The sequence below is a fragment of the Gymnoscopelus microlampas genome, assembly GCF_963454915.1.
Source record: "Gymnoscopelus microlampas genome assembly, chromosome: 19".
Lineage (NCBI taxonomy): Eukaryota > Metazoa > Chordata > Actinopteri > Myctophiformes > Myctophidae > Gymnoscopelus > Gymnoscopelus microlampas.
The window spans coordinates 41,919,818-41,943,173 of NC_139956.1; the positions used below are offsets into that span (position 1 = coordinate 41,919,818).

General features: G+C 41.0%; 1 protein-coding gene and 1 long non-coding RNA gene across 2 annotated transcripts in view; one reads left to right on the forward strand and one right to left on the reverse strand.

The window, feature by feature from the left end:
- Window positions 1-3,525: 3,525 nt before the first annotated feature.
- Window positions 3,526-13,180, forward strand: LOC311034883 (toll-like receptor 2). The gene is made up of 3 exons (XM_084042914.1): window positions 3,526-5,721; window positions 11,835-11,952; window positions 12,842-13,180. The coding sequence occupies exons 1-3, from the start codon at window positions 3,639-3,641 to the stop codon at window positions 13,092-13,094; spliced, it is 2,454 nt and encodes an 817-aa protein (XP_083899040.1). The 5' UTR covers window positions 3,526-3,638; the 3' UTR covers window positions 13,095-13,180.
- Window positions 13,181-22,429: 9,249 nt separating this feature from the next.
- LOC311034571 overlaps window positions 22,430-23,356 on the reverse strand; it is a 1,783-nt gene continuing 856 nt past the window's right edge. Inside the window, exon 3 of the long non-coding RNA XR_014599598.1 lies at window positions 22,430-22,473. This is a non-coding gene — a long non-coding RNA (uncharacterized lncRNA). The remainder of the gene's footprint in view (window positions 22,474-23,356) is intronic.

The window sequence follows — 23,356 nt, forward strand, 5'->3', positions numbered from 1 at the left end:
TCAATACAAATGTTTATATGATCGCCACGGTTATCTATTATTTCCCCTGGTGGGAAATCCAAGTTGACAACATAATAGAAAGGGGAATCTACAGAAGTTGCATATCATCTTCCAAAGAGGAACTGAGCCAAGGAAGTCAGATAATGGTGACAGAGCCTATTGTATGTGCTATGGACACAAAGCCGGTGCCGTGACACCCTAGGGTGCCGTGACACAAGTCCAGGGGTGCCGCAGAATAATTTGATGTTATTTGGAATGTATCAGTATCACTTCCGTTTAACCACTTAGACCCTCTATACTTAGTCAAACTGATCTGAGTTGCACTGTACTTGGTGCGTTCTTTTTCCATCTACACCTAATTTCTTTGCCAAAAAATTGCCGATCTACAAGCTCGCAACGCGTCACATTGTGAGCTTGTAGATCTGATATTTATTTTTGGGGAATGTTCCCCCCAGAATAGGGATTCTGGGCTTTGAGTTTACCTCGTGACACACTGTATCTCAGGGGGGAAAATGTACATATTTATGTCCTGTAATATGATGTATGATAATAAATGTAAGGTCCCGACATTCTTTTGTAGAAGACGGAACCGAGATCCAATCTGTTCCGAGATATTACAGACCTGACCTATTATTTTATGGACCCGACACGCCTAAAATGCCGTTCTAACAGGCTAGATGTAAGTTATACTCCACAATGAAACCTAGCAGCTGTGTAGCAGCCTGCAATAAGAGACAATATGACATACAATTTCACGTGAATAAGGAATCCATGATCGCACATTTTGATGCGCTCTGAGTCTGTGTGCTCCAAGTACTGTACTTTTTTGCTACTTTTACTGTACTGGAGTATTTCCAATTGTCTATATTTTTACTAAAGGTGTTCTCCACTACATCTCAGAGGCAAGTATTGTACTTTTACTCCACTACAATTATTTGAAAACTTCAGTTATTGTTACTTTGCAGATACAAATTATTACATTATAAAACATACATCAACCACTTTAGCCCTATTTTATACCTAGGCTATTTGAAAATAGCCGATCTACAAGCTCACAACGCGTCGCGATGCGATGCGTTGTAGATCTGCTATTTTCAAACATTGTAGTACCTTTACTTTTGGTACTTTAAGTACATTTTCATACCAATACTTTTGTACTTTTACTCAAGTACATTTTGAATTCCGGACTTTTACTTGTAACAGAGTAACATTGTACATTGCAGTGTTGATACTTTTGCTTAAGTAAAACATTTGAGTACTTTTTCCACCACTGGTAATCTGATCCCAGGTCAGTGTAATCATCGTAGCACTTCATGCATTTTCCTACCGATCAGCCCTGAGCACGGGTCTTCTCGGATCCACTCGGGTATCATACATAATGATAAACAGACCCGAGGTCCGAGATAATAGAACCGGAACCAGACCAGGGTCCCAATGATTATGGTAAAACATGGATCCGGACCCGGGCGTATACGGGTCTCGGGTCCTGTCGGGTATTTTCAGGAATCGGGGGCACCCGCGAAGAGTTCTAATGGGAACACCGTGTATTTATGCTATGCTGGAAAAACGCCAGCAGCGTGGTGAGGCACTGAGCGTCTATTCTGCGCTGCACGTTTGTCTGGTTGGTTTGTCTGGTTTGTCTGTTTAAATATGTTCAACTGTGTGGCATTTGGACCAGAGCGACTTGCATTTTCAGCTGGGAAGAAAAAGCAAAGAAAAAACAAACGCTTTGGTGAACACAGGGCCTTAGAATAGCTTCCTCTTCTCAAGCACAAACCTAAATGGGGACCCCCCCCCCACCTGCATTGCTTAACAAGAGTTTTCACATTGTTTCACAATAACAGTAAATTTTGTATGCGTGTGTGTGTGTGTGTGTGTGTGTGTGTGTGTGTGTGTGTGTGTGTGTGTGTGTGTGTGTGTGTGTGTGTGTGTGTGTGCGCACAGTGGTGTAAGTAACTAAGTACATTTTCTTAAGTACTGTACTTAAGTACACTTTTGAGGATTTTTTACTTTACTGGAGTATTTCCTATTTTCAATACTTTTACGTCACCTCCACTACATCTCAGAGGTAAATGTTATTACAGCTTTAGTTTCTAGTTACTTTGCAGACCTAGATTATTATCACAAAACATCCATTACCCACTTCAGCCCTATATATACATTTCGGGCCTACAAGCTCACAATGCGCTGCGATGTGACGCATTGTGAGATTGTAGATCTGCCATTTTCAAAAGATTGTTATACATCTTGAACTTGTGAAATGGGACAGTCTGCACAATGAGTACTTTCTACTTTTGGTACTTTAAGTACATTTGATTACAATAATTTTGATTACGATGATTACAATACTTTTGTACTTTTTAATACCTTACTTTTACTTGTAACAGAGTATTTCTACATTGCAGTATTAAAAAACGGAGTACTTTTTCCACCACTGTGTGTGCATGCGTGCGTGCGGTCAGGGTGGCCTGTGACTCGCTGTCTGAATCACTGTCTCAGTCCAGCCCTGCGTTGTCACACCACAGAGTTGTCGTTCCCTCCCATATAGAGGCAGGTTTACTTATAGGTACTGTAGTCTTTTAGTTTACCAGGTTCTTAGTGCACATACAAGCCTCCCTGCTTTTCTATGTTACAAGGAGTTTCAGTCAAACAGTTTTTCACTGAAAGAGAATCAAACACAACAGGATGTGGCTTGGTGATTAATGATTACTTATCCTGTCCGTGTCTGAAGCTGTGAGTATCATAACCCCCTTTTTTGTACTTTATAGCTATATCGAGGGCTACTATTTGCATATGTAATATGCAAATAGTAACGCATCAATGAATATCAACGATGATGAGATGATATTTTCCTGACTTTGATCAAGTATGTCAAAATCAAACATGGGTTGCATTATTATCCTGTTTTCTATACAGTAACCAGTGGCATTTATCTGTAACTGTAACATGTGCATGAACTGTATGTCTACATAGGCTGTGGTGTATGATGGTTGTATCATAATGTATGGGTCTCTACTTTACCGTATGCTCTCTTTTTGTGTCATTTGTTAATCCTTTTACTTTTGCTTTTTTTTTTTTTTTTCTTGGACCCCAGGGCAGTCTGAGGTTGATTCACCAGTGAAGACCAACGAGCTATTTAGAAGAACTGTGTGTTTGGCTGATGGATGTTACATTCACTTTTATACAGTAGCTGAGTCATGAAGCATGAAAAAATGAAGCGATTCGGGCAAGCGAAATGTTTTCAAATAAGGACGTTTTTCTTCCTCCTGTACTTTATCGATCATTTGGTTATTCCAGTTGTGGGATATACATTGAACAACTGCACAGTCAGTTACTCCGTCAACGTCAAATGTTCAAATATTAGAGCAATTCCACATGGCATTCCATCAAGAGTGATCACACTTGACTTGTCTGGCAACAGCATTTCAGAGATAGGCGTGTCAAACTTTACAGGCCTCTCCCACCTGACACGTTTGGATTTGAAACGCAACGTCATTTCCGTCATCGCTGATGGTGCATTCGCCCCCCTCATTTCCCTCCAGGTGTTAATTCTGAATGACAACAAGCTGACCGAACTACAGGAACATGCGTTTGATGGTCTGAGCAATCTTACTGAACTCAGGCTGGCTCATAATCATATGAAAACCATGGCGCCTGACTCTTTCAATTCTCTCATCAACTTAAAGGTCTTGGACTTAAATCTGAATAACTTCCGTGGCTTAAGGGGGGTTGGGTCTGTCTTACGCCACTTGCCACTTTTACAGGACCTGTCCCTCACATGGAACAACGTGTACACCTTTGAGTCATGGGAACTGTCAAACACGTCTTTAGGACTTCAGTCACTTGATTTGTCTCAAAATAAGATTGAAGCATTTAGGATCACGGCAGACATACTTCCGAACCTCACATTGTTAAACCTTGGTCACTGTGGTAAAAAGCCGGGCATTATTTGGGACGTGCAGAACAAGACTTTCCTCAGCAGAGTGTCCACCCTTGATATTGGCGGGGCCCATATGACTTGGACTGGAATGAAGTCCTTGTCAGAGAGCGTTAACTCCTCACTGACCCAGCTGAGGCTGAATGATTTTAGTATTCACAAGATACTTTTACCGTGGATCAGAATTTTCTGCACGATTCCTTCACTGAGCACTCTCAAACTGGAGAAGAACAAACTCAAGTTTGTCCCCCCTCACATGTTTGACTTGTGCGTCCATGTCACTGAGCTAGACTTGGGGTCCAACCGTATACAGAATATCTCAGAGGACGCCTTCCGATCTCTCCGACAGATAAAGACTTTGAATGTACAAAACAACAGCCTTCTCTCAGTACCAGCTGCCATAAGGAATCTGCCAATGCTTGTAGAACTAGACCTCACCAATAACAGCATCAGTGCCCTTGATTGCAAAGACTTTACCAATCTCACAGGACTTCGGAGGCTTCATCTTTCTGACAATCGTATCTCAGTTCTGAAAGGATGCATTTTTAAGGATCTGAGTAAATTACTGTACTTAGAAATCCACAGAAACCCTATTTCTGATTTGGGTGATGCATTCAGAAATAATTTAGCAAATCTTCGACTGCTGAAAATGAGTAACAACCAGCTGACTACTATCTCTTGGGGGCAATTCAAAGGTTTGCAACATCTCGAAGAATTGTGGCTGCAAGACGGTCAAATAGAAAATCTTGAAGACGGGTCTTTCGCTGGCTTGACTAATCTAGTAAAACTCAACCTAGCAAGCAATAAACTTAGAGAACCTCAGTTGAAAGAGAAGGTGTTCAATGACCTAAAACAATTAAAAACTCTGAATTTGAATAATAACCACATACGGTATTTAGTGGAAACACCACTTCACCTTCCACCATTCTCTCAGCTGTCATCCCTCGAGGAATTGCGCATGTCCGGCCAACATCGCAGCGGCAAGGCTCATCTGCCTCCAAACTTCCTACAAGGTCTATCTAATTTAACAGTCTTCAATGGCAGGAACATGCAGCTCCTATCCGTGCACGTGAACACGTTTAATCACACACCTCGGTTGACTGATCTCGACCTGTCCACAAACGACCTCACAGATGTTCCAGCGGACTTGTTTTCCCCAATTCCACTGCTTGAGAAACTCTCCCTGTCCACAACCAGGCTCCGGTCGCTAGATTTCCTCATAGGCGCCAAACTAGAGCATCTCAGGTTCTTGCAGGTGAGGAAAAATGCCTTTTCTGTCATCGGCGAGGAGGAGATGCGGTCGCTCCCTGCCCTCACCTACCTGGACATGCAATACAACAGCTTCACCTGCGACTGTGACAACGCCTGGTTCGTACGATGGGTGGAAACCGACCTCCAAACGCAAGTTCACGACGCGCACAACTTTGAGTGCAACTACCCCTTGCACCTGAAGGGCACCAAGCTGTTGGACATGGACTTTCGGTCCTGCTCGGTTAACGTCGGCCTCATCTGCTTCATCTCCTCGTCGTGCGTGGTCCTCCTGCATCTCCTGGGCTCCTTCACCTATAAGTTCCTGAGGTGGCAGCTGGTCTACGCCTACTACCTCTTCCTGGCCTTCCTCTACGACAACAAGCTGCGGCGCGACAAGTGTAAGCCTCACCAGTACGACGCCTTTGTCTCCTACAATGTCCACGACGAGCCCTGGGTCCTCGAAGAGCTGCTGCCCAAGCTGGAGGGAGAGCAGGGCTGGAAGCTGTGTCTGCATCACCGTGACTTCCAGCCAGGTGAGATGGCTGTGTGTGTATAACCACACTTGTTAACAGATTTTTTGAGAGAAATACTGAACCAGATCTAGGAAAACAAGCCCAAAAGAAACGACTAGGCCACATGAGCACGGTACACCTATGTACATCGGTTCTTTGAAAATAGCCAATCTACAAGCTCACAACAAGATGGCACACGATGGGACGCGTTGTGAGCTTGTAGAATCTTGAAATAAAATGTGGAATATTTGTAATATTTTTGAAACATTCTAACAACACAAATCTGATAAGGGGCTCCCTGGCACAAAACATTTTCATGTGGGGTTTAGGGACACATACATTACATTCATTTGGGGGTCCATGACAGGAAAATATTTGAGCCCAAAAAAACGCAACTTCCAATACTTACAAGCAACTTTACAGAAAAATAGGCCAAAGTCGATTTAATAAGCGGACATGGGGACACTGGTAACCACGCAAACAAATGTCTGAGCTTGCACTAATTTAGCTATTTTTTTAACAATGTTAAAACTATTGAAAAAATTCTGAACATTTTGGAACATTTGTCAGAAACAGAGACACCCGTTTTTAAGTGGTTAACCACTACAAAAAACGGATTAACCACTTGTTAGTTTAAGTGGTTAACCACTTTAGTTGAGGATGAGGACCACAGAAGGAGATTTAAATTAAACATATTAAACATATTAAATTAGGAATCGGATAGTTAATTTTCTTTTTATTTGTATTTTTTCCCCTCCTTTTTTATTGTATGAATCATGGTATGGCTTTTATGTTGTATACTGTAGGTATTGATGTACTGGTTGATAGCCATTGGACAGATCATCTATTATTTGATGATGTTTTGATTGAAGATAGGAGACAGGTATAATACGATTTATCTCTTTCCTGCTCCTTTTCATTTGTGGAATATGTAAACCAAATTAATGTAATCATGTAAAACCATAAATGGAATAAATACAATGAAATGAAATGAACCCTATAGCGTCCCTATTCTGGGGCCAAATCTGGTGAAAGTAGTAGATCTGCAAGCTCAGATGTTAGCTAACAGTATTACAGTAAATAGCTCTATTCTGATAGTGATCAGCTGTGTGTTCAGGAGTGTTTGTTCAGGAGTTTCCATGTCTCTCCAGCTCCTGAAAATGTTGATACACCAATTGTATCCAATCAGGATAGAGAACTCAGACAGGATCAGATTAAACAAGTGACATTGGAAGTGATGACACAAAGAAATAAATAACACTATAAAAATTAAGCTGATAAATGGGTACTCTCTCCTGATTGGCTGAAAGTTTGCAACCCACCTGAAAAAGTATTTTCTGTTTATTGAAGAGCTGGAAAGACGGGGAGACCCCTGTTACTGAACATGCACTAGTGGTCTATTATGGGGAGAGATTTGTCTCAAAAGTATTTGTGAATCCAATACCAAGATGCACAAATATTCTTTGATTTACAAATGTGTTTCCATGATTTACAAATGTATTTTGCAATCTACAAACACAAATTATTTATTTGTGACTTTTGTAAATTTGAATTTGTAATTTTTACAAAAAAAATTATACTTGTGTGTGCATTTATCATAAAATATCATTTGTAAATCATCTATTCTGTGTGTGAATTGTTGGATCTTATTTGTGAGTAGACCAACACACGCATACATTCCTTTTTCCTGTTACATCATTTTGAGACAAACATCACGCTTTTTTAAGAGAATTTTTACAAATGTATTTTCCTATCCACAAACTTACTTGTAACTTGTAAATTCGCATTTAAATACATGTGCTAAGTTTCACACAGTGTTGGTGAGATTCACTCTCACTTTCTGCAGATCCGTGTGTTGGTGAGATTCATACTTTGTGCAGATCCGTGTGTTGGTGAGATTCATACTTTGTGCAGATCCGTGTGTCTGCAGATCCGTGTGTCTGCAGATCCGTGTGTTGGTGAGATTCATACTTTCTGCAGATCCGTGTGTCTGCAGATCCGTGTGTCTGCAGATCCGTGTGTTGGTGAGATTCATACTTTCTGCAGATCCGTGTGTCTGCAGATCCGTGTGTCTGCAGATCCGTGTGTTGGTGAGATTCATACTTTCTGCAGATCCGTGTGTCTGCAGATCCGTGTGTTGGTGAAATAAATAAAATAAAATAAAATAAAATATACTGTCTATATACTGGGGGGGGGGGGGGGGGGGGGGATTGTAACAGAAGAAAATCTTCACAGTCTAATGGTAGGTATGATGTCTCCCCGGGATCCAAACTAGTTAAAATAGCAGATCTGCAAGCTTGTAGATCTGCTTGTAGATCTGCTATTTCCATTGCGTGTTCTTTTTAATTAATTGATGGAATTTCTTAGATTTTTGTCTCCGCCAGGCCGAAAGGCATGGCGAGAGAGTATGTTTTCCACCCCGTCCGTCCGTCCGTGTGTGTGTCCGTGTGTCCGTCCGTCTGTGACCAGCTATTCTCCGGCACCGTTGTCTTGATCGCAGCGAAACTGTGCACACGCACTCCCTGGATGCCAATTCAGAACCTTTGCCCCAAATTTTTCTCATGGGCCTTTTATAGCGCCACCAGGAGGCCGATTTGTGCAAAACATATTTTTTGACAGCACTCCTACAGATTTTGTCCAAAAATCACGCAAATCGGTACACAGTATCTCTGTAGTCATTAAACAAAATAGGTCTTTCAGATTTCTCATATTCCATCCTGATTGGCTAAAAATGTCTTCCAAAGTTTGCAGGACTGCTCCATTTTGAACAAAATGCCTCAAATCATGAACACAGCATGCAATTTCCGTGAAATGTTGCACGCTCATTCCCATTAGGCCGAGGAAGAACTACCATTTGAAAATGTTCAAATCAGCCTCATGGTGGCGCTATAACAGGCCGGTTCGTGTTTTTACCTATAATTGCACCGATCTGTGTAAAACTTTGTATGCACACTCCCTAGTGGTCAAGGAAAAACCTTTGCCCTGCATTTTTCACATCTACCTTTTATAGCGCCACCAGGAGGCCGACTTATGTAAAACACATTATTTTATACTACTCCTTCCAATTGTATCCAAATTTCACGCAAATCGGTACACATGATCTCTATAGTCATGTGATCAAGACGGATGTGTTTGATTTTTCATATGCCATACTGATTGGCTAAGATTGACATCTAAAGTTTGCATTATTGGCTTGTTTTGAACAAAATTCCGCAAATCATGAACGCACCGTCCAATTGCGCTCAAACTTTGCACGCACATTCACACTATGTTGAGGAACAAATGCCACACTTTTAACATTGGCCTGTTATAGCGCCACCAACAGGTCTAATTTAGCAAAACATGTTTTTAACAAAATGCCTCAAATCATGAATGCAGTCAGTGTCCGATTGTCGTGCAAGGCCTAAGAAGAAATGGCAGCCTTTTCATGCGGCCTATTATAGCGCCACCAGGAGGCCACAATAGCCTACCTGACCTGGCGGAGACCTGTGCTCCGAGGAGCACTTTTTCTAGTTTATTTATTAGTTTTTAGATTTTAGACTTTTGGGTGGGACATTTTTTTGAAATAATATATAATATATTTGAAACGGAAAAAAGGGATCTTTCCTTGTGAACCATAAAAATGTGTACATGAGCCACAAAAGGGTCCCCACCCACTGTTTGGGAAACAGTGATCTAACCCAGTGGTTCTCAACCCTTTCAGGCCGCGACCCCCCAAAATAATCATATTTGAACTGGGGACCCCCCACCCTGATACGCACTTGGAATGTAGGAGTTGATGCATTACGTTTAGTTTGACTCTATTGTGAAAATAGCAGATCTTCAAGCTCACAACGCCTCGCAAGGAAGGAGTTGTGAGCTTGTGGATCTGCCATTTTCAAAATGTTTTCTTATATTTAGTTCTACATGTTGAGAACCACTGATCTAACCAAACTTGACCAGCTTATCAGCTGGGCTGTCCAGTGTCCAACCATCTGACCAGCTAAGTCCAGCTGGTAAGCTGGTCTTTGCTGGTCAGTCCACCCATTTGACCAGCAAAGACCAGCTACCAGCTTGGCTTTGCTGGTCAGTGCAGCCAGCCAGCTGGCTGACCAGCAAATACCAGCAGAATCCAGTTTAGTGACCAGCTAACCAACTACACTGACAAACCAGCCTGACCAGCTTGTCCAGCCTGGTATGCCAGGCTGGACCTGCTTAAGCTGGTTTGGTTTAGAGTGAAGTGACAATTTAAGGATCTTAGAGACCATTTTAATACCAAAAAAAAACATTACTGCATCAAAATAATCAACAAACTATAGTTACTATACTATAAAAAATGGTCAAACATTGGCCAAATTGTCTAACAATAATAATAATAGAGGATATGCGCATGCTTAAAGTGAATGGCACATCAAGTGGCAAAGCGAGTGGCAAAGCAACATGCATAGTGAGTTTAACATTGTTTAATGTTGTTTAATGCAATCAGATATGGCTTTTCTGTTTGGGTGCATGGGCTGTCAAGGCCAGAAAGTATTTTTTTGACACTCAGTAGGCATTCCTGCATAACGTCCGGGTTTGATGATGATGTCACACGCATATCCTCTATATAAGAAAACATTTTGAAAATGGCTGATCTACAAGCTCACAACTCCTTCCTTGCGAGGCGTTGTGAGCTTGAAGATCTGCTATTTTCACAATAGAGTCAAACTAAACGTAATGCATCAACTCCTACATTCCAAGTGCGTATCAGGGTGGGGGGTCCCCAGTTCAAATATGATTATTTTGGGGGGTCGCGGCCTGAAAGGGTTGAGAACCACTGGGTTAGATCACTGTTTCCCAAACAGTGGGTGGGGACCCTTTTGTGGCTCATGTACACATTTTTATGGTTCACAAGGAAAGATCCCTTTTTTCCGTTTCAAATATATATTATTTCAAAAAAATGTCCCACCCAAAAGTCTAAAATCTAAAAACTAATAAATAAAAAATCTAAGAAATTCCATCAATTAATTAAAAAGAACACGCAATGAAAATAGCAGATCTACAAGCAGATCTACAAGCTTGCAGATCTGCTATTTTAACTAGTTTGGATCCCGGGGAGACATCATACCTACCATTAGACTGTGAAGATTTTCTTCTGTTACAATCCCCCCCCCCCCCCCCCCCCAGTATACAGACAGTATATTTTATTTTATTTTATTTTATTTTATTTATTTTACCAACACACGGATCTGCAGACACACGGATCTGCAGAAAGTATGAATCTCACCAACACACGGATCTGCAGACACACGGATCTGCAGACACACGGATCTGCAGAAAGTATGAATCTCACCAACACACGGATCTGCAGACACACGGATCTGCAGACACACGGATCTGCAGACACACGGATCTGCACAAAGTATGAATCTCACCAACACACGGATCTGCACAAAGTATGAATCTCACCAACACACGGATCTGCAGAAAGTGAGAGTGAATCTCACCAACACTGTGTGAAACTTAGCACATGTATTTAAATGCGAATTTACAAGTTACAAGTAAGTTTGTGGATAGGAAAATACATTTGTAAAAATTCTCTTAAAAAAGCGTGATGTTTGTCTCAAAATGATGTAACAGGAAAAAGGAATGTATGCGTGTGTTGGTCTACTCACAAATAAGATCCAACAATTCACACACAGAATAGATGATTTACAAATGATATTTTATGATAAATGCACACACAAGTATAATTTTTTTTTGTAAAAATTACAAATTCAAATTTACAAAAGTCACAAATAAATAATTTGTGTTTGTAGATTGCAAAATACATTTGTAAATCATGGAAACACATTTGTAAATCAAAGAATATTTGTGCATCTTGGTATTGGATTCACAAATACTTTTGAGACAAATCTCTCCCCATAGTCTATAGCATGATTATAATCGGAAAATACTGCTTAAACCTTTTTAACAAAAAAAAATCTGTTTAACCAAAACATATCATTTACCCTAACTTCAAGAGGTTATGAGCTAAAATGTACTCAATGCAATTAAGTTCTGTTAACGGGGTGCCCTACTAGCACTTTGTGCAGACTGTCAGAAGCAAGGGCAAGAGGTGGCTGTTGATGTGAATGTTTTTTAATTAATTGATCGATGCTTTTCTTGCTCCCAAGGCAAACCCATCATAGAGAACATCACAGATGCCATCTATGGGAGCAGGAAGACCATCTGTGTGATCAGCCGCCGCTACCTGGAGAGTGAATGGTGCTCCAGAGAGGTGCAGGTGGCCAGGTAATGACTGACTGACTGACTGTCAGTAGCCTGGTTCCAGACAAATCTGCCATTGCAAACAAAAAATGCTCTTTGCAGTGATATTAGTCTGGCCATGCCAGGCTAGACTGTCAGGCATGTGAACTGGCTCCCTGGCCGTGTGATTTTGCAAGAGAAATAAGCAACCAGGTCTATGAAAACATGGCCAAAAGAATCTACTAGGCCACATGAGCACTTTAAACCTACTGTATATGCATCAGCTAATTGAAAATAGCTGATCTCCAAGCTCACAACGTGTCGCATCGCGGTGCGTTGTGAGCTTGTAGATTGTCTATTTTCAAACAAATCTTGAAAAAAAAACATTTTAAATACTTTTCGAAACATTTTAACACAAATCTGGTACGGGGGTCCTTGGCACAAAACATTTTCAGATGGGGTGTGGGGGGGGGGGGGGGGGGTCTGTGGACAAATACAATAATAATTTGGGGGTCCTTGACATAGAAATGTTTGAGAACCACTGGTTCAAACAATATTAGGAAACAAGTCCAAATAAGCAACTACCAAAATATTTGAGCCCAAAAACCACACATCCCATAAGATGGGATGTGTGATACAATTATACCATGTAATAGAGGCCACATTATAAACCCAAGGAAAGACCTGGAAGAGAAGCAAGCTCTTTTGAAATGACTGGATGACTGGATGACTGGATGAATCGATGAAATAATGAATGAATGAAATAATGGATGAATGAATGAACTGTTTTGCTGCCCAGCAACCGCGGTGAACATGTGTGAAAATGAGAAAGCGAGAGAGAGAGAAAAAGTACACAAAGAGTACACATTAAAACAAAAAAGAAGATGTTAAACATCGCGCGTCACCGACATTCCCTCTCTCCTTCTTTTCCCAGCTTCCGCCTGTTCGACGAACAGAAGGACGTGCTGATCCTGGTGTTTTTGGAGGAGATCCCGGCCCGCCAGCTGTCTCCTTACTACAGCGTGAGAAAGCTGCTGAAGCAACGCACCTACCTGAGCTGGCCTCGTGCCGCCCAGCAGCACAGTGGAGTCTTCTGGGAGAAGCTCCGGATGGCCCTGAACGCCAGTGACACTCCCACTGCCGCTGAGGGTGACCACATTAACCTCATCCGGATGGCCAGGAACTGAGGGTGACCGGTAACCGGAACGCTCGCCCCTTCTTCTTTTTCACTGAGGTTAAGGTTAGAAATAAGGTTAGGTTTAGGCATAGTTTTACTGAGGACACGTTTAGGAATAAGGTTAGGTTTAGGCATTGTCTTACTGAGGTTAAGGTTAGAAATATGGTTGGGTTAAGGCATAGTTTACTGAGGTTACATTTAGGAATTGGCCTCTATTACATGGTATAATTGTATTTACAGTATTGTTATTATTTAACAAGCCCTCCGGGCTTTTTGTGTTATCCTTTTAGCATTATTGTAGAACTGTACCTCTGTCCTTTTAGTTTTCAATCAATCAATCAAACTGCGTACAATGGAACACTTTCTGTGAAGCCCATGTCTATAATGCATTATAAGCATTGACTTTTAATGCATCATAAGCTTATAATACTGTATAATTATACATATAAGCACTCATACATATTCATAGACAGTGTTATTGAAATGGTTTCTATGTTAAATTATAAATGGTTTGCCTTGATCTATTTGCTGTTAGAGTGTAACATTGTGTCACAATGAAAATGTACATAATATCTACAGTTAACGGATCTACACCATGAATTAAAAAAAAATAGTATTTAATATAATATTTTTTATGTCACTCAAACGTTTTTCAAAAGGTTTGAGCCTAAATCAAGCCTGAGATATACTCATTCCAACTAACTTCTTTCTGGCTTATAAAGCACTTTCACCTGAAATACCACATTGTCCTGATTTGCACGTGGCGCTATTGAGCCAGTTTGTATGCATGTTATCTCCTGGTTGGTTGGAGTGGAAAAAGTAAAAAAAAAAAAAAAAATCCTGTGAAAGCCTGAGTGCTCAAACTGGGGTATTTTGTGCGATAGAAGAGAGGTAGGGGAGACCAAAAACACACTAAAAAGAAGGAAAAGTTAAAATTCATGGCGTAGTCCCTTTAACTCATTTCAATCATTGATCATAATTATGACAATTATTAACAGTTGTATGATACAGGATTTAAATTACAATAATATTTTTATCATATCTTTAGAGCAGTTGTTCTGAAAGTGTGGTCTGGGGACCCCCAGTCGTCCGTGAAGGATTTCCAGGGGGTCCACAGCAAACGGGGAACAGTTTAACCACTTTAACTCTATTTCATACTTTGTTTGCCATTTTGAGGTTGTAGATCGGCTATTTTCGAAACATTTTGATAGATCTTGAACATTTTTCCCTGGCATAAAATGTTTTCAGATGGGGGTCTGCAGACCAATGGCATGTCAATTTGGGGGTCCTTGACATAAAAATGTTTGAGAACAACAGCTTTAGAGTTTTCAACAGGCCTGAAATTACGATATAACCCAAACAAAGCCGGTTGAGTTGAAGCCCAAGCCCCAAAATGTTGGCAGTGATTGACACCTGCGTTCTATGGGAAATTGCATTTACCTCCCCTTGTGGTCTCCTGATGGATCAGGCTAGTTTTGAGGTCATGAAACACGCGCGCACACGCACACACACACACACACACACACACACGCACGCACGCACGCACACGCCTCAAAAGTCACACCCAAAGTCACCCCCTTGTGTCCCCTAGAGGAACAGGTTGTTTGTGAGCTCCAGCACCTGGAAATTTACCAGCGAGTCTCTAAACACTTTCTCAACTAGTGGATGATGCAATCTCTCAGCTCTAATTGCTAAAACAGGTTGGACAAAATTAGCAAGTTTAAGTACATTGCATAACCAATCAAAAGGTTTTAGGGTGGTCCTTCACATTGGGGTGGTGATATGATTGGTTGTTAAAGCAGTGGCCGTAGCTTTGTGTTTTCGCTAGTGTTCTTGCAACTACCTTGCATTCAGAAGTGTCCAGACGTATCGGTAGGCAGAAATCTCTGATCGTCTGGCAACACCAGACTACACCCAGGTGGGTGCAAATTAAACGTGAGCTGAGACAGCAAAGGCAGGTGTGTGTTTCCCACTGATGACATCTGGCCCAGGGGTGATGAAATAGTGGCTCAACGGGTGCAATGTTGGAAGATAATACATTTTCTGGTCCAATGAGACCATTGAGCCTAGACCTGCAAAACATGCTAACATGAATTAACCCATTCAATACGGGAACACATATCTGTCATTTTAGATTTCTATGGCTGTTCAAATATAGCAGACATACAAGCTCATAGCGCAGCACTGAGTGCCGCACTATGAGCTTGTAGATCTGCTATTTTTGAAAAAAGAAACATGAGCAAAGTTTGAGAACCACTGATAGCAAACTTTCAGGATTTTTTTTGTTTGTTCCCGTATTGAATGGGTTAATTAATGTTAGCGAGTTTTGCTAACATCAATCAAGTCAATCAAGTGGGGACCCCAACTTGATTTTGGGGGGGGTTATCAGATTACTTTTAAGAACTTTTTAAGACCTCAAAGTAATAGACCATTACTACATCAAAAGTAATCAACAAACGTTGTGAGCTTGTAGATCTGCTATTTTTGTCTCCGCCAGGCCGAAAGGCAGAGTATGTTTTACCCCCTGTCCTGTCCTTCCATCCATGTGTCCTTCTGTCTGTGAACCGCTAATCTCCGGCACCGTTGCCCCGGTCGCTGCGAAACTGCACACACACTCCCTGGATGCCAATTCAGAACCTCTGGCCTATTATTTTTTTTACATGGCCCTTTTATAGGGCCACCAGGAGGCCGATTTGTGCAAAACCCATTTTCTTTATATTACTCCTACGCAAATCAGTACAAAGTATCTCTATAGTCATGTGATCAACACGGATCTGTCTGATTTTCCATATTCCATCCTGATTGGCTAAGGTTGGCTTCCAAAGTTTGCAGGATTGGTCCGTTTTGAACTAAATGCCTCAAATCATGAAAGCAGCTTGCGATTTCCGTGAAATTTCACACGCACATTCCCACTAGGCCGAGGAAGAAATACCACTTGAAAATGTTCAAATCAGCCTCATCCTGATTGGCTAACATTGACATCTAAAGTTTGCAGGACTGGCCCGTTTTGAACAAAATGCACAAAATCTACGTTGAAGAACAAACGCCACCCTTTTAACATTGCCCTATTATAGCGCCACCAGGAGGCCAATTTTTCTTTTTTATATTACTCCTACAAATTTTGTCCAAACATCATGCAAATCAGTACACATTATCTCTATAGTCAAGTGATCAAGATGGTTCCGTCCGAACTTTTATATTGCATCCTGATTGGCGAATTCCGAACATTGCTGGCCCACTTTAACCTACCTGACCTGGCGGAGACCCTTTTCTAGTTTTTTTTTACAATATTTATCTGTGGAACCGAGTTAAACAAAATGTAATGCCTCAACTCCTAAATTCCAAGTGCTTATCAGGGTGGGTTGTCCCCAGTTCAAATATGAGGGGGGGTCGCGGTCTGAAAAGGTTGAGAACCACTGATATAGGGAGTAGGGAATGAGTAACTGATTTCGGATGCAGTCTTTGTGTAGTGGTATAGTCTGTGGAGATGTGTGGAGAATGTCTGAAGAGTGCAAACTGACTGTGAAAAGTACACGTGTGGGGAATTCGACAGGTGTGGGGAAGCATTTGCCAAATCAAGCTTAGGCTGGGGGCGGAGTCAAAGTCCAGATCTCAATCCATTTGAGAATCTGTGGTTTGAAAAAGCATCATCAACCAACCTGAACAACCTGGAGCATTCTGCATGGAAGAATGGGGAAACTAATTCCCCAACACTGTGCAAAGCGGGTAGCAAAAAGTGGCTTTACTAGGCTATGTACTAATATGTAGGTGGATGAAAATATTATTCAAGCAACATTTTAGCTTGAGCTTCTTCCAGAAGGATGCTGTTGTCATTCAGACTTTGCCTACAATGGAGAGCTGACTGTACGTCATTCTAGGCCACAACTGTTGTGAGCAAAGGAAACTTATCGATGGCCAAAACGCAAAACCTCCTATCTGAAAAATGTTCATTGTTGGGAAAATGAAAAAGAAAACTACAAAATGTTGTATTTTTTTTGCACAATGCTATTTTTTTATGAAACCCATCACATAATACACCATTTCTGGATGTCTGGACTATATTACATTATTATATGTTAATTACACTGATTTCATATTGCAAATGCAGATAGGAGGTTTTTCCCCACTTTTCCTGGATAATTCTGCAGATAGGAGCTTTTGCATTCAATGTAAAGTGATTGCTTAACTACATAATGACACATAGTAATGGCTGCAAATACATACATTTACAGCTGCAAACAGTTGCATCAGTGGTGTGGTCTAGTTTTTCTTTGGTTGAGGTATACGATAATCATTCCCTGCACGAAATGCGTGTGGTCTTGGGTATACGCTAGTGCATTTTCAATGGATGAAATGGTTAGTAGACTGTATACACCTTCTTCCAAAAAAAAATCTGCACTGTATACAGCGTAACACGGTAGAACACACCACTGAGTTGCATTGAATGCTTTTTTATTTTATTCAAAAACAAAACAAAGTTTGCAGGGCAATGCTCACAACAAGAATCTAAATGAAACTATGAAAGTGCTTACAAATAAAATGTACAAAAAGGACAACATGAATACAATTAGGTGGACTAGAAAACAACTGGCCCAGGCACCCCTCGACATAATCCCCCCTATACCCTCTACCCCCAACTCCACCACCTGAAATACGCCCCCACTCCCACAACCCCCATTCCCCCCAACCAGCACACCACACCCCCCAAACCCTCATGCCCTCCAACTCCCCTAACTCATACAACTGGATCACCAACCTTGTGTCCAGTGTGGATAGTGGAATAGTATGTAAGATCATTGAATGTCTTAAAGAGCCTATAAACAAGGAGGAAAGACAGATGCCTTGACCCTAGAATCACCAAAGCCAGGGAGGAGATGAGAGCAGCACACAGGGACTTTGTCGCTGACCAATAAGGAGAGGGTCTGAGGGAGGAATATAAGCGGAGGAAGGAGGAGCTATACCAAGTGTATGCAACTCGAACAACAGGAGCGGATCCAAAAGATCAGGGACATTAAAGAGGTGCATGTTAAACAGAAGCATGGCAAGAGCTGGAAGCTCATCAATGACATTTCTGGCAGAAGCTCTTCTCAGACTTCCAAGATCTGGGGAGAAAGCGCAGAGGAACGAGTTGAAACACGGTACCAGCAGAAGAAGAGGATGATCCGATGCTCCTGTCTTCCATGACCTTCCCATATCTGTCATCTGTGCTTCATCCAGCACAGATGAAGAGGATAGGGTCTTTGCGATGCGAGAGTGTGGTCTAGCCGCTAGACCACACTCTCGCATCGCAAAGACCCTATCCTATATTATCCAGCCTTACTTGCCTATGCCCCCCTCAACAAAATCCCCCCCATACCTTCTACCCCCCAACTCCACCACCTGCAATACTCCCCCACTCCCACAAACCCCATACCCCCCAACTGCCATCCCACACCTCTCAACCCCCATAACTCAAAACCCCATCCCACCCCGTACCCTCGTACCCCCAAATCCCATCCAATCCATTACCCCCACTCCCAGAACCCCCGGTCCCCATGCCCCCAACCAACACACCACAACCCCCAAACTCCACCCACCCAAGCCCTCATGCACCCCCCACCCCATAACCCCCCAACCGCCACCCCACACCTCCCACACCCCATAACTCCAAACCCCATCCCACCCCCATACCCCCCAACCAACACAACACAATATTCTCACAGGGTTGTTGGCTGCCACGGTGTTCACGTGTGATTTTGATCTGCATTTAATAAAAAATCACAACATGGATGTTCACATCTAAGCAGCAATGACAACCTCTAACCACAAACATTCAAAATGTTCAACGCCAAAATCTCCTATCTATACCTGAAAATGACCTCCTATCTACATAGATGCACATAGGAGGTTTTTACCTAGAAACAGTTAGGCTTACAAATTAATAAATAATGTTTTTTTAATGCTCATTTTGAGATCAAGACATTCTACAGTACTGTAACAAGTATTACCATTCACATGTTTGATCAACTCACACTCTTGGTGTGATAAAAGTTTCACCACCTGACACTAATCATTAGCAATCAACAAGGCAATGTAATTAACTTGACAGTTACTAACAAATACTTAAATGGTAAGGGTGGAAGACACTTTTTTATTTTGAAAATAATTGATTACTACAAACTGAAAGACATTTAGATGGTCTACATAACACAGAATGCCAAAGTTTCAGCTCTGTCTGCTGCTCAACTAGTTCTGGTGCAGATAAGAGGTTTTGCGCTTCAACATTTTAGCACTAATTGGCAATGAACAAGATAGGAGGTTTTAGTCAAATGACTTTTCTGACACAAATGAGGGGCGGGACTATCTTGCAGACAGACTGAGCATGTGCAGCATAGCCTATAGTACTCATCCACAGTGAAATCTGAAAATCATGAAATTTGCACTTAGGAGGTTTTGCGTTTTGGCCATCGTTATGTTGCGTTCACACTGGCAGATCCTACCATATACCTTAACTTGACCATTCATATTCAAAGGAAGCCAGTGACATGAAAATACAAAGACTTGGAGGCCAGTCTAGACATCAGACATTAAAGAGGCGAACAAATGACAGAAAGCAGATTAAAGGAAACAAACAGTAAAAATAAAGTGCTAGTAAATAATTAAAATAACTTTATTTGTATAGCATTTTAAAGGAAATAAACAGTAAAAACAAAGCACTTGCATTAAAAAGTAAACAAGAAAAACGTCTAAAATGATGATTCTTAATTAAGGCACATAATCAGTCAATGACAGTTAAATGGAAAATGAAATGAAATAAAATGCCAAAAATAATATATGCAATTAGCAACCACTCCGGCACACACTGTATTGATCTACATGGTCTTCAAATGTAAAAAACGGCTTATTAGATTAATGTTATTCACATTCATTGACTCCCCTTTATCTAAATAACGAAACATGAATATAAAGTGCATATTGAGTAGAACTGCAAGGTAGACAAAACAAAGCAAATACAAAAACGACCACATGCAAACACAGCCATCATGTATCTGTACCAACACACCAGCCAACTAATATTGTGAAAGTGATGATTTCAGCACACAACTCTTTCACAGATCCAGTAGATGGAATGGTCAGAACATATTATGTCGTTCCATCCTCTTTTAGGAGCGTCAGGTTGAGACCCATCATAAAACTCCACACAGTCGTCGTCTGATTGTCTGTTATGCGGTGCACCAGGGTACCAGTACCTGGAGAAGTAGGAACATTTCATTCTTTACAATATCAAATTATGTTCTAGATATCAGATGCAAATTAACTGGATAGTGAAGTAGACATGATTTCTTAGTGACAGTCTCTTAGGTTTGTATTTTAACACTTAATACTAATTAGAAAAATCTTACAAGACAAATTAAAGTACTTAAAGGGATGTTTCACTTTCAAAAAATGTTTTGGTCATTTTATCGTCTGTTCAGGCTTTTGTGAACACCCCAGACAGTTTTTAAGTTGCTCGATTCAGTATTTAGATATTTGATATTCATTTTATCAGACGCCCGCTTCCTAAACAAACCCATTGTAACTTCAAACTCCATTTTAACTTTAATACTGAATCGAGCAACTTAAAAACTGTTCACAACAACAGCCACAACAACAGCCTGACTAGATGATAAAATGACCAACGTTTTTTTTTAAAGTGAAATATCCCTTTAAAATGTTTGTTGAAATGAACAAGAGAAGAATAGGTAAAATGAAGATGATAAGTCTTACGTTGGTGTGGTCAGTGCTGTTCCATCTACCCACTTAAATGATCCTTCTCTGTCTCTGTCTGTCAGACCCAGCCACACTCTCTTGTTGACACGTTCAACAAAGTCCTGGACAGAAAAGCTACTGGTTATTGAAGTACACACTGTACATCGCACGCACGCAGCTGTAACTGTTGTCTGTTTACACAACATTAAAAGCTAGCTGAAATCATAGAGAAATGTCCTTAGTTTTAGAGTTTGTCAATATTTCATAGAAGCCTATTATTTTAAAACTTCTTAAAACATCTTTAAAAATAGCAAAAATAGCCGATCAACAAGCCCATAACATGTCACGGTGAAATGCATTGTGAAATAACACACACACACACACACACACACACACACACACACACACACACACACACACACACACACACACACACACACACACACACACACACACACACCTGTTTCTCTTTGCTCTTTATGATCATCAGGTCTGATTGTCTGTCTCTACACCACTGTCTGCTATCCATCCAGTTTTTCTTTTCAGTAGAGATGTAATAACAACCTCTTTCAAATTTCTGCCATCCAGGTGATTCTAACAACAACAAATAAAGTTAGTCACTTTCCGCCCACTAATTAATATGTTATGAGCAACATGATATAACAAGGAAGAGAAAGTGATGTCTCACTCACCACAGAGCCTCATCTTCATGTCATCTCTCTCTTTAGTCAGTTGGCTATGTCTGGTCTGTAGCTGGTCAAAACTAGTCTGTAGCTGATCTTTCTGCTTAGTCAGTTGGCTATGTCTGGTCTGTAGCTGGTCAAAACTACTCTGTAGCTGATCTTTCTGCTTAGTCAGTTGGCTATGTCTAGTCTGTAACTGATCAAAACTAGTATCTAGCTGATATTTCTGCCAAGTCAGTTGGCTATGTCTGCTCTGTAACTGGTCAAAACTAGTCTGTAGCTGATCTTTCTGCTTAGTCAGTTGGCTATGTCTGGTCTCTAACTGATCAAAACTAGTCTGTAGCTGATCTTTCTGCTTAGTCAATTGGCTATGTCTGGTCTGTAGCTGGTCAAAACCAGTCTGTAGCTGATCTTTCTGTTTAGTCAGGTTACTCTGGCTGGTCTGTAGCTGGTCTTTCTGCTTAGTCAGGTTACTATGGCTGGTCTGTAGCTGGTCAAAACTGGTCTGTAAATGATCTTTCTGTTTAGTCAGTTGACTATATCTGCTCTGTAGCTGGTCAAAACCAGTCTGTAACTGATCTTTCTGTTTAGTCAGGTTACTATGGCTGGTCTGTAGGTGGTCAAAACTAGTCTGTAGATCTTTCTGTTTAGTCAGGTGACTATGGCTGGTCTGTAGCTGGTCAAAACTAGTCTGTAACTGAACTTTCTGATCAGTCAGTTGGTTATGTCTGGTCTGTAGCTGCTCACAATTAGTCTGCAGTTGGTCTTTCTGTTCAGCCAAGTTGTTATATCTGGCCTGTAACTTGTTAAAACTGGTCTGTAACTGATATTTCTGTTCAGTTGGGCTATTATGTCCGGTCTGTAACTTGTCAAAACTGGTTTGTAATTGGGCTCTCTCTTCAGTCAGGTTATTGTTCCTGGCCTGTAGTTGGTTGTAACTGGTCACTAGTTGGTCTCTCTCCACCATATTAGACTGATCTGTATGGAAACAATATTTACAAAATGTGACATCCACTATTTTTTTTTAAAAGCCCCCCAAAAAAAGCCAAAAGTCAATCATTAAAGTGTATATTTTATGCTAGCATAAAAAGTAAATAATAAATATCCTGAAAAAATGTATTCACAAAACACTTGTGGTCAGTGCTTGGCTCTGTTGCTGCACACAGAAAGAAGGTCCTGGATTCAAACCAGACTGAGGTCTTTCTGTGTGGAGTTTGTATGTTCTAGAAACAAACAATAAAGCATATCCACTCACTAAAAACCAGGTGCTGGGCAAAGTTCAGACTGGCCTCTAAGCTTGACCCAGTGTGCAGACTTTATTATTTTTTGGAATTTGCATGTTCTCCCAGTGTTCACTTGTGTTTCCTCCCGCACCAAAATGCATGTATTAGGGACAAACTCTTGTCAGTGCCCTTGAGCAAGGCACTGGCCTTAGAGCTGGTCCCTGGGCTCAGCTTAGTGGCTGCATGCTCACTGCTCCCAGAAGTTATAATGGATCAAATGCAGAGGATACATTTTCACACAGGGATAGAATAAAGTATACCTTAACTTGAATGTTGTATAATTTGGGTGTCCTACATATTAATCAGTGGATATCAATATCATTGAAAATGCACTGATAAGAACTTTGTCTCTGGCCACACCCAAACTGTCAACCCTCCTCTCACCAACACCATGTGACCATGAGAGTTGAATACAATCTTATCCCTTATGCCTTATCTTATTAGGCTTTTATTCATGTTTTTGGTACATTTTAAAATATTGAAAATAGCTGATACAAGCTCACAACCTGTTGATTTTAATTTCAACGATCCAACCATATCGATATGCAAACAGCAATATATCATATTGTTTAACATCG